The sequence below is a fragment of the Macadamia integrifolia genome, chromosome 1 (assembly GCF_013358625.1).
Source record: "Macadamia integrifolia cultivar HAES 741 chromosome 1, SCU_Mint_v3, whole genome shotgun sequence".
NCBI classification, from domain to species: Eukaryota; Viridiplantae; Streptophyta; class Magnoliopsida; order Proteales; family Proteaceae; genus Macadamia; species Macadamia integrifolia.
The window spans coordinates 24,193,229-24,204,083 of NC_056557.1; the positions used below are offsets into that span (position 1 = coordinate 24,193,229).

Sequence of the window (10,855 nt, forward strand, 5' to 3'; positions counted from 1 at the left end):
GATTTGAGTTTATTTCATTTTACTTTTAAATTATTTTTTAAAAACCTAAACATGTTAATGAGCATTAACCTTTAAAATCTGCAAATCAAACTGTTTTTTTTTTTTTTTTTTTTAACCAATACGCCATTTTGTGCATTTTTGAATGAAACAATCATAAGCATATTTACTAACACCAATATGCCATTTTGTGCTTTTTTGAACCAAATGTTCCGATAAACATATTATACGCGTATTTACTAACTATGATCTCAAAAGTTTCGGGCAAATTAAATTTTGAAGTTTCGAACCTTGTAACCCTAAAATTTCATCCCACAAGCATAAGGTTCTAGACAACTGTAACTAGACATCAAATTTTTTCACCTTCCCAACAATGATGGTAGAGGTCCACTAGACTCTTGCATCATCTACTTGTCACAAATTTTCATCTAGAAAGAAATAATTTTTCCCGAATGACCAGCCCCGCAAACCCAATTTTTTTATTATTTTAAGACCATGGGATTGGAAATTTTGAAGACATTATTGGATTTCCCCGGGGTTTGTGCTGATGGAATTTAATGGAAGGAGTAATTTTGTTTCAGTGGAAATTAGTTGGTTAGTTGGATTCAGGTTTCTTTCATTGGATCCGGTTGGATTGACCAATTCGGTTAGGGTTTGATAATTCCACGTGTAATACCAACATAGGACTCATAAGGGGAGTTGTAGAAAAAACAAAAAGACATTAAAATCAGTTACAATACAATTAAATCGTGTGGGGAATATTTGTTTCGCTTGTTTTGATAGGTTCACAGTCACAATACTAATCCATCAATGGGTTTAGGGTTTATTGGATAGGTGACGTGGTATCCCATGTTAGTTGAGTCTGGTGTACAGCTCAGCTTTAATTAAGAACCTTCCTAATTTGAATTTACTTCTAATACGATCACTTCACGGCTTGACTTGGGCACCAAGAAAACGTGTTTCTCTCCATCAATAAATAGAAGGTAACCCCAACAGTCTCTCTTTACTTCTTCGTAAACAGTCTCTCTCTACTTCTTCTGCAATCTTCAGTTTAAGGTTTACCGAGATTCTCGCCGGAGGGCACCAAGAAAACGTGTTTCTCTTCATCAATAAATAGAAGGTAACCCCAACAGTCTCTCTTTATTTCTTCGTAAACAGTCTCTCTCTACTTCTTCTGCAATCTTCAGTTTAAGGTTCACCGAGATTCTCGCCGGAAAAACGCAGAGTCGAGGGCATCCATTCCCGAACTTTAGTGTAAGGTTTATCGAGTTCTCGCAGGATAAACGCAGAGACGAGGAACACAGTAGTAGGGTATTGATTTCTTCTCTTTCTGGATAATATTTAGTTTTGGGTATCCATTTTTTTTTTGGGTTCAGTTAGTGTTGATGCAAGTGAAGATGAAGAGGATCGAAGACCATATTTGGGTCTCGAATTTCTTCTTCTTCTGTTTTTTCTACGGCTCAATTAGTGTTGGTTCTCTGTATTAAAGCTTGACAGTCATTGTGTCTTCTCTCTCTCTCTCTCTCTCTTCCTGTTCATTTGAGTACTTAACATTGGAATGGATTGATTGTTCTTTCTCATTCATCTTTTCTTCCCGGGCCGCTTCTCTGAACGGTTCATTTTTTGGGGTTTTTTTGGCATTCTGTTGTGGTGATTTGTAGCTGTTGGATTGGATGTTTTAATTAGCAACCCCCCCCCCCCCCCCCCCAAAAAAAAAAAAAAATCTCATATGTTAATTGATTTTTCCCACAGGTTTAAGAATTGATTCAAGATGGTGGTTAATATGAGCATGGAAGTGTTGGCCGGAAATGAGGAGGAGATCAATTTGGCTGAACTAGTCAATAATCCTGAAGAGCTACTACAATGGATTCACAAGAAACAAAATGAGTTGCTTGAGATTGGTTCTCAGATGAAGATGAACGAAAATCAGTTGCTTGAGATTGGTTCTCAGATGAAGATGAAAGACAATGAGTTACTTGAGATTGGGTCTCAGATGAAGATGAACGACTATGAGGCACGACCTCCTCTTTATATCAGGGTACCTGGAACTAAAAGGAATGCTGAGTCTATGATTCTGGAAGACAAGAAGAGACCCATAAAGAAACCAAGATCAGTGAAGAAAAATGGTATAAAACCACGGCCAGTTGCAGCGCCACCAATACCAGTGCCAGCACCAGTGATACCCGGAGAGCTCATGACTGCAATTACTGATCGTGGAGGTGAAGATGTGATGTGGGTAATGGAGAAATTACTTCAGAAAACTGATGTGAATTGGCATCATGATCGTCTATCTATTCCAGAGAGTCGAGTGGCCACGAACGAATTCTTAACTACTACAGAGAAGATCAAAGTTTCCAAAAAAATTAAGATACCAGTAGAGGTGGTGTTGCTGGTGACAGGAGGAGAAGATGATGAAGGCCCTCGAACCCAATCAAGGGAATTGAACTTCACAAAATGGTATATGAAAAATTGTGGCATATACGTATTGATCTCAAAATGGTGTGAAGTTGCCAGGGATAACAGTTTAGCAGCTGGTGACAAAATCCAGGTTTGGTCGTTCAGAAAATCACAGGAGAAGAAGCTTAGTATTGCCATTAATGTTATTCGTGGAGAACCACAACACTAGAATACCTCAATTAGGGCGTGTTTGGTTGTAATTCTGAGTTTTTTAATGTACTATGTTGGAGTAGTAGGTATCTAACTGATCCTTTTAGTTGGTTTAAATGGTTTCAGTTCTTAAATCAAAATTGAACCGTTTGATAAATGGTTTCTTTTCTTAAAATCAAAGCTGAAGCAATTAGTAAAATGTCTAACAGTTCTAATTTAAACAATTCGTTTTGGGAAAAAGTTTCGGTGCAATCTAGATCCTTCAACTTTCAATTACCTCACAACCAAGATTGTGGGATCCTATAATGGCCTTCTTCATTGGTTTTATATGGATTTTGGTCTGATTTTCAGGTTTGGTGTGATTCTCGATTGATTTGATGCGTTCCAATAGGGATTGATTTGGTTCAATTCAGGTTTCTTCAGTTGGATTTAATTGGTTTGACTGATTCAATTAAGGGTTTGATGTAGGAGAGAAACAACCATGCTTGGGGAAGAAGAAGATAAGAACATAGAGAAGCCTTGATGCTCTGATTGGACTTGGGTAGTGTAGAAGTTTGTTAGTAAAAAGATAAGCTTAAAAGAAAGGGATGTTATTAACATAACAAGGGTGGGTTACGTTCGAAAAATAACAAAATAGGAAAGATACCAATAGGTATGGAAGGAACTAGTGGATGGGAGTAATTTAGTTCTCATAAGGGCACCAATGGTGATGAACACATGAGAAGGCCTACTATATGGAAACTCAAAAAGACACGAGAGGGTCACATCTAATAGCTTCTGTTTAAGTCGTAATGTAAGTAGCTGTGTGATTTGATGTAAGGGACAAGCCTTAGCTGCTTTTGATAAACTGTTCCAAATGTGGACTTCCTTAAGCTTCTTCATAAAGATACCATATGTGAACTGTGATGTTTGAAATGTAAAAATTCCTTGTGGAGAAGGGGATTCTATTATTAGTCTATGGTGAATGATTTCATCTAATCAACACGTAAGCCATTTGATAGGAATACTGTTTCTCTATATATATTTGTATATATAAAACCTTGTATGAAAACTAAGAACGAAATTTAGCTATGCTACTCGGGTTGCAGCCAAGTCCTGTGGTAGTCAAAGAAATAGAATCTAAAAGGGTACTTCAGAAAATACTATAACCTAAGAGGGTATTTGTGAATCCTATTGAATTATTCTATTTCTTTGACTACCAGCAGGTGGGTACCAGTCAATTTTTTTCAGAAAACCGATCCCTTAGTCTATATTTGCATTTTTTTTTTATAGAAAATAAATAATATCAGTTTCAATTCCTCAAGTATCATGGATATGCTTCACCCTAAGACCAAGAGAGGCCGGGGGGAGGGGGGTGATACTTGTCTCTGGAATCCCTTTAAGATATGTGCAAAGATTTTATTATTACATGGATAAAAAAAAAGGGATTTTAAGACTAAGTTTTCCTTCAATAACAAAAACAGGAAGAATTCCTTCACCATTGATGATATGATCATGTGATTAGATTCCTTTGTTATCATTAATTCCCACCTCCTATTGTACAAGATTAAAAAAAACACCCCCTTTCCCATGCTAATTAATCAAAGGGTTTAGATGTGTGTGATTCCCCCCTCAGCGGCACCCCCCCCCCCCCCCCCCCCCCCCCACCACTACCACCTTTCTTCTTGTGCATATCATTTCTCAATCTCTACAACTATGAGTATATCTCAGGGATTCTTTCCCTTCCCCTACTGGCCCTCCATCACCATCTGCAAACCAAATTTGGAGGACCCTTAGGTACCATCCAAGGCATCTATTGACCAGGTGTGTTAGCCTCATACATCTCAAAATTGGTGAGTTATAGCACCTCTTGGACTAGCCCTACATGTCCAGAACTTGGTGTTTTCTTCGAATCCTAATTCTGTAATCAGAATCCTATTGGTGTGGAGTTATTGTCTATTGGGGTTTTTTGTCGTAGGGTGAACATACCTTATATTATATTATTTACTTATAATTGTATGGAAATAAGCAAAATAGAAAACCTCCAATATGTGGAAGGAGGAATCCCTTGCAACCTAAGTCTCTCCTCAAAATTTTGGAACTATTTTAGAAAATTAAAAAATAGAAATTAATTGCATAATCCTGTATAAGACTTAAATTCCAAATATTTATGCTTATAGAATTAGTCGTTACAGTAGAAAACTCAAAAATATTAAGCTTGCGGCCCATACAACCCATTGGACACTCAAAATTAAATGTATTGGTCCAATCCAACGGGCTGGTTTGCTACTGGCCTTCTTATTCTTTTGAACTGCATTAGCAAGAGGTTAGACCAAATGGTAGGATTATTGGGGCCTACTAGAGGTGAGTTTCGCAGCCCTATTTTCATTACCTAATTTTTTTCATAGACATTGCTGGAAAAAACTGCATACAAAACCCACCACAACTCCAACAATATCCCAACAATGGTGAAGTGGGAATACTGACCCCACAACCACATGAATCGGGTCATGCTGAGGTTAAATGAGAACCATTCAACTTTCACTAAAAGCAGTGAAGAGTACTAAACCACCCGTGTGAGTGGCCCCAAGGAGGTAAGAGGAGTCGAAATAGTAACCACATGCTTCCTGAGGCGAAGGTCCCTTGCCAACTTAGCTACCCCTTAGGGTTAAAGAAAAAAAAAAGGATTTTATCATCCTTCAAAGAACTCGACAATTAGGGTCCATTTGATTTTGTTTTCAGAAACAGTTTCTCCGTTTTTTTGTGCTCAGAAACTGAAAAACACTCCAAAAACCATTTGATTTTTCTGTTTCGTTTCACTTGTTTTTGGAAACAGAAATAGAAATTTATGCCTATTTCTATGTCAGGAAACAGGAATGGAGAAACAAGTTAGACTTTTTTTTCTGTTTCTAGAAATAAGTGGGAGCGACAAAAATTATGAAAAAGCCGATACTTCACTCGACCTACCCAAATTTTAACCCATTGTTGAAACTTCTCGTTATGCAAATGCAACGATTCTAATATGGTTGTGCGAAACTCACAGTTTCGGATTGCCTTCATCCTTCTGAATCTCATATCCATGAAGCATACTTGCAACTCCAACATCATGCCTTCACTCGTGAGTTGCATTCCTACAACGTCGTGCCTTCACTCATGTCTTGAACTCGACTACACTGTTGAAAACGTTTTGAAAAACAGAAAAATCAAACATCTTTTTGCAATTCCAGAAATTGTTTCTTAGCACAGAATCCGTTTTTCCTGTTTCTGTTGTTTCTAGGCACAGAAACAGGATAAACCTAGGCACAGAAACAGGAGAAACTTATAAAACAAGTAGTATTCAATTAAATCAAGACGAGATGGCATCCATAGACCTATATATTCAAACATTGATTTTTAGTTAAATTATTCTTCAAGTACAAGAAACCTTCACAATTGATAAAGAACGTCTTGAAAGGGACTTCTTCGATCTCAAATATGAACAAATAAAAAAGAGACTATACTTTGAGCAATTTGATGAACCAACTAAGCGACAAATTTCATTAGCAATGGAGTCAAGCTATGGAAATAGATAACTTCAAAAGAAAATCAAGTAAATACTATTGAAATTCCTTCAAATGGTACATAACCAAAGAAGGAAAAGGGATACAAACTATTCATCCCCCCGAAATTGGATTAAATATGAACGGATTTAAAGCAACTCCTGTGGGATAGTGCCAATTTTTCTTGTACATGCCTTGTCTCCTTGATTGTCTCTCTTTGGTTGCCTTTGTTATTCCCGCGAAGAGAACAATTTTAGGAGGGAAAACATGTCCAAGGTTTAATAAATGCAGGTTTGTTTGGAGTTGCCACCAAGAATCAGGAACTAGGGGTTGAACATATCGTTCCCACATTGGGGAAAGTCTTCCCATACTTAGGGAAAGAAGTTTGACTCAGTGCGACTGGAGAGAGCCGTTTTAAGTCCTTGATTCTATTACAGATTGAAGGATATTCAGGGTTAACTAGGGGTGTTGGAGGGATATTCTAGTGGAGAGGTTGTTGTTGCAGGGGTTCAAGTCATATAATTTGCATGTTTAAGTTAGCGGTGAGCAAAAGAAATGATCTGCAAAGATGGGGCTTGTGTGCTTGGATGGTGTTGCTTGTTTGGGTTGTAGTGAGGGGTTGAAGCGATGCACAAGATGGTTTACACCAACCGAGAGTCAGGACATACCACACATAATGAAAATTTCTTAAATCATGAAAATAATATAATTTTTATATTATTTTTTCTTTCTTAACTATCAAACACAGTCTTAAGATACCTCAAAAGTATTTTTAATAAACTAAAGGTACCTCAGGTGTAATTTACACAAATAAAAAGCCCACTCGTCACCAAGCATCACGCGTCTAATGATATTTCTGGCTATAAAGAGGTGGTAGAAAACATGACTTTGGTTGATATATTTTCAAGAACTTATCAAAAAAACAAAAATTGAAATTCCCAATCTGTTTAACGACCTAAAAATTAAAAGGGTGATACAACGATTCTAACCTGGTGAAGACCGATCGCAAGTGGTTTATATCCGAGTTCGATCACGGAGTTCTCATGGGACTTAGGAAAGTAGTGTGACCGGACTCGTGTCCCAACCCCTCTCTCCACTGTCGTCAATAATCTCTTTCTTTCCTTAACGGTGCATGAAAAGTCCATGAGTAAGAAGCCCCCGCGTGTCTCGTTCCTCATTTACACTCCCTGTGCCGGATGATCAGTCATCTATTCACCATTTTATAAATGGACACACGTATCAAATGTGTCAAACCCATGAAGCCTTGAAGCTTCCTCCACAACAATCCTTGCTTTTCACTTTCCACCCAACCTCCACTCATCTCTTTGGTAACAGATATCACAGAGGTTCAAGCAGAAGTCTTCCATGACGATCCCAGGTGCAGGCACACACATATTGGTGTTCCCATACCCTGCGCAGGGGCATATGTTACCCCTTCTAGACCTCACCCACCAGTTAGTCCTCCGAGGTCTAACCATCACCATTCTCGTGACACCAAAGAACCTCTCCATCCTCAACCCTTTCCTCTCTACCCACCCTTCTTCCATCAAAACCCTAATCCTACCTTTCCCATCTCATCCTTCTGTACCCTCAGGCGTTGAGAACGTTAAAGACTTACCAAACAACTCCTTAAGTGCCATGGTAAGTGCTTTGCGTCAGCTTCACGACCCTCTCCTCCACTGGTTCCGCTCTCACCCTTCACCACCCTCTGCTATCATCTCTGACTTCTTCCTCGGGTGGACCCACCACCTCGCTTGCCAGCTCAGCATCCCTCGGATTGTCTTCTCTCCCTCCAGTGCCGCCTTCGTGTCCCTTATCAACTGCCTCTGGCGTGAAACGCCGCAGAGGGGCGACCCCGACTACAACGATCCTGATTTCCCAATCTCGTTCCCGAAAGTCCCCGGTTCCCCGATTTACCCCTGGCGTCAGCTCTCATTTGTGTACCGTAGCTACGTCCGTGGAGACCCAGAATGGGAATTGATTAGGGACGATTACCTTGCCAACATAGCGAGTTGGGGAATCGCATTCAACTCGTTCTCTGAGTTGGAACACAATTATCTTGACCATCTCAAGAAAGATCTTGGCCACGACCGGATCTGGGCGGTGGGACCCTTGCTACCACCCGACGATGATCCAACGGCGCCAACCGAGAGAGGTGGGTCCAATTCAATTTCGGTACATGACATAATGTCCTGGCTGGACAAGCGCGAGAAGAAATCGGTGGTCTATGTGTGTTTCGGGAGCCAAGCCGTTTTGGCTAACGAGCAGATGGAGGCGCTAGCGGACGGGTTAGAGCACAGTGGGGTCCATTTTATATGGTGCGTGAAGGAGGCTACGGTTGGACACGTGGCAGGAAAGTACGGGGTAGTACCTTCAGGCTTTGAAGATCGGGTGGCAGGGAGAGGGCTCGTGATTCGTGGTTGGGCTCCACAAGTGTCGATACTGAGGCAACGAGCTGTGGGATCGTTTTTGACTCACTGTGGTTGGAACTCGGTGTTGGAAGGGATAGTAGCGGGTGTTCCGCTGCTTGCTTGGCCAATGACGGCCGATCAGTTTGCCGATGCAAGGCTTTTGGATGAGGTGGGCGTGGGAGTAAAGGTCTGCGAGGGACCCGAGACCGTGCCTAACTCGGCCGTGTTGGCCAAGGCTATGACCGAGTCTGTAAGTGTGAAGGGGTCCAAGAGGGACAGAGCTTTGGAGCTACAAAAGGCTGCCTTGGGGGTTATCAAGGAGGGTGGGTCATCGTTCAAGGATTTGGATCGGTTTGTGAAGGATTTAATTAGAACTGAAATTAAATTTGGTGACAAAGAAGTCATTGCGTAATGGAACAAACGCTTGGATTGCCTTTCAAGTGGTTCATTGAGTATTTTAGCATGTAAGCTATCAACAAGGATTGCCTGCAAATCAATAGGGAATGGAAGAAAGATTGTTTGCGTCTTGCTGAGTGCAGTCTCTAGAGAGAGAGAGAGAGAGAGAGAGAGAGAGAGAGAGTTATGCATGAATTTAATTGTGGTTTGCTCGCTGTTGTTTGTCATGTAGTAATGGAGCCTTAAGAGTGATATAGTGATAAAAGTTATTTGATCCACTACCGTAACTTGAAGTACATTCTTCCCAATTCGGCTCGTCTCCTTAGCGTCTATTGCCTAAGTCTTATTCATGGTTATTGAACGAGCGCCATATGGCGAGGCAATGATCAAAAAGTTTTTGGCATCTAATTCTTCGAGCCTCTATCAATGTCTCATTCTCCATGTTTTTCTCGAATCGTTGGATCGTCTTGCCATGTGGCTCTCATCTAAGTAGTTATGGGCCAACCTTGGCGATGGGCGTTAAGGAGAGGAGTCGGATCCTCTTCCCCACCTTAACATACTGTAAAGGAATAGATCTGACATAGAACTCACCCTGGCCTCAATGCTGCAAACCCAAGCTCAACCGTCAGACCAAGTCTAAGCTCCAAACCATGGTTCACCGAATTACTTGATCCGTATCGATATTGGTGTTTCTTTCTTTTTAAAAAGGTTTTTTAATGCATATGACACATGGCAAAAACAGAGTCAATCAATGCTAACACAATCGTAACAAAAATTAAGGCCAATTAGGGCCAACCAAGCCCAACTAGGATCTATTGGGGCCGGGTTGGATTAGCACGAGTCGGTAAAATTGGACCTAAATATAAACCTAATAGGATTAAATTGAACCTGGGTTGAATTTAGAGACCTAGGGATTGGGCTAGGGTTATAAGAAAACCCAACCCAACCCGACGTGTTTTACCCATGGAATTCCATCTCCATTTCTCCATTCTTTGGCCAAATAGACTTTAAAAAAAAATTATTCTGATGGGCCTACATTAACCTCCATGTAATGGACAGACCTGTTTTACCCCATGGAATTCCATCTCCATTTCTCCATTCTTTGGCCAAATAGACTTTAAAAAAAAATTATTCTGATGGGCCTACATTAACCTCCATGTAATGGACTCAACTAGTAAAAGACGGCTTAAATAATTTTTTAAATTGAAGTTGTTCATAGGCTTTAGTTATTTTTATTTTTATTTTAAATCCCATCATTTATATATATATATATATATATATATATAAGCCCATGAAAGTTTCTCATACATGCATCATATGAAAATCACGAAAAAGCCCATATTATGTTTAAAAAAATGATTTTTAGGCCTTTATCAATAATGGGCTTAAGCTGTCCAGTCTGAAATTGGACTTTTGTTTAAAGTTGTTAAATAATAATTGGGAAAAAGATCTGTACTTCGTTGTACGTTTAGGTCTGCGGCGTCTGCCCGAGTTGGATATCTGTGTGCTTCCTTTGATTGGTTCCTGTGTTGCCACAGTGGTCACATGAGCAGGTAAGCTACTTGGCTCTTAATAATCTGTTTATTAGGCTTACCCATGGTTTGTTCTTTTTGTATTATCATATAGTTGTTTAAATGGCCAGCGATGTTTCATTATGAGATGGATACATGTTTGATTAATTGGGGAAACTCTTGTGATTACTGTTCTCATTTAATTATTGGAGGTTAATTTAATTTTTGCATGAAAAATCTTATTACTATGAAAGATAAGATTTAGAAGCCTACTTATAAGGTTTGCCCAATTAGGTAGCCACTGAATGGCCCAATTGTTGAGTTTCGAGATTTTAAAGTGAATCAAATATGCCATGTCAGCACATTTCTAGTAGCATCTAAATATTGCATTTTAAGTTGCTATATTGTGGGGTGA

General features: G+C 39.7%; 2 protein-coding genes across 4 annotated transcripts; both read left to right on the forward strand.

Moving 5' to 3' along the window:
* Nucleotides 1-966: 966 nt before the first annotated feature.
* On the forward strand, nucleotides 967-2,761 carry LOC122077014 (putative B3 domain-containing protein At3g24850). Of its 3 annotated transcripts, none has more exons than XM_042642751.1 (3): nucleotides 967-980; nucleotides 1,222-1,308; nucleotides 1,750-2,761. In XM_042642751.1, the coding sequence occupies exon 3, from the start codon at nucleotides 1,769-1,771 to the stop codon at nucleotides 2,621-2,623; it is 855 nt and encodes a 284-aa protein (XP_042498685.1). In that variant the 5' UTR covers nucleotides 967-980; nucleotides 1,222-1,308; nucleotides 1,750-1,768; the 3' UTR covers nucleotides 2,624-2,761. The 3 variants fall into 3 exon arrangements, with proteins under 3 accessions (XP_042498685.1, XP_042498664.1, XP_042498674.1); XM_042642740.1 differs by lacking the exon at nucleotides 967-980 and adding an exon at nucleotides 999-1,117; XM_042642730.1 differs by lacking the exons at nucleotides 967-980; nucleotides 1,222-1,308 and adding an exon at nucleotides 991-1,117.
* Nucleotides 2,762-7,363: 4,602 nt separating this feature from the next.
* On the forward strand, nucleotides 7,364-9,207 carry LOC122091466 (UDP-glycosyltransferase 89B2-like). Its single transcript, XM_042661475.1, has one exon. It carries the CDS (start codon nucleotides 7,488-7,490, stop codon nucleotides 8,943-8,945), a length of 1,458 nt encoding a protein of 485 aa, XP_042517409.1. The 5' UTR covers nucleotides 7,364-7,487; the 3' UTR covers nucleotides 8,946-9,207.
* Nucleotides 9,208-10,855: the final 1,648 nt, after the last annotated feature.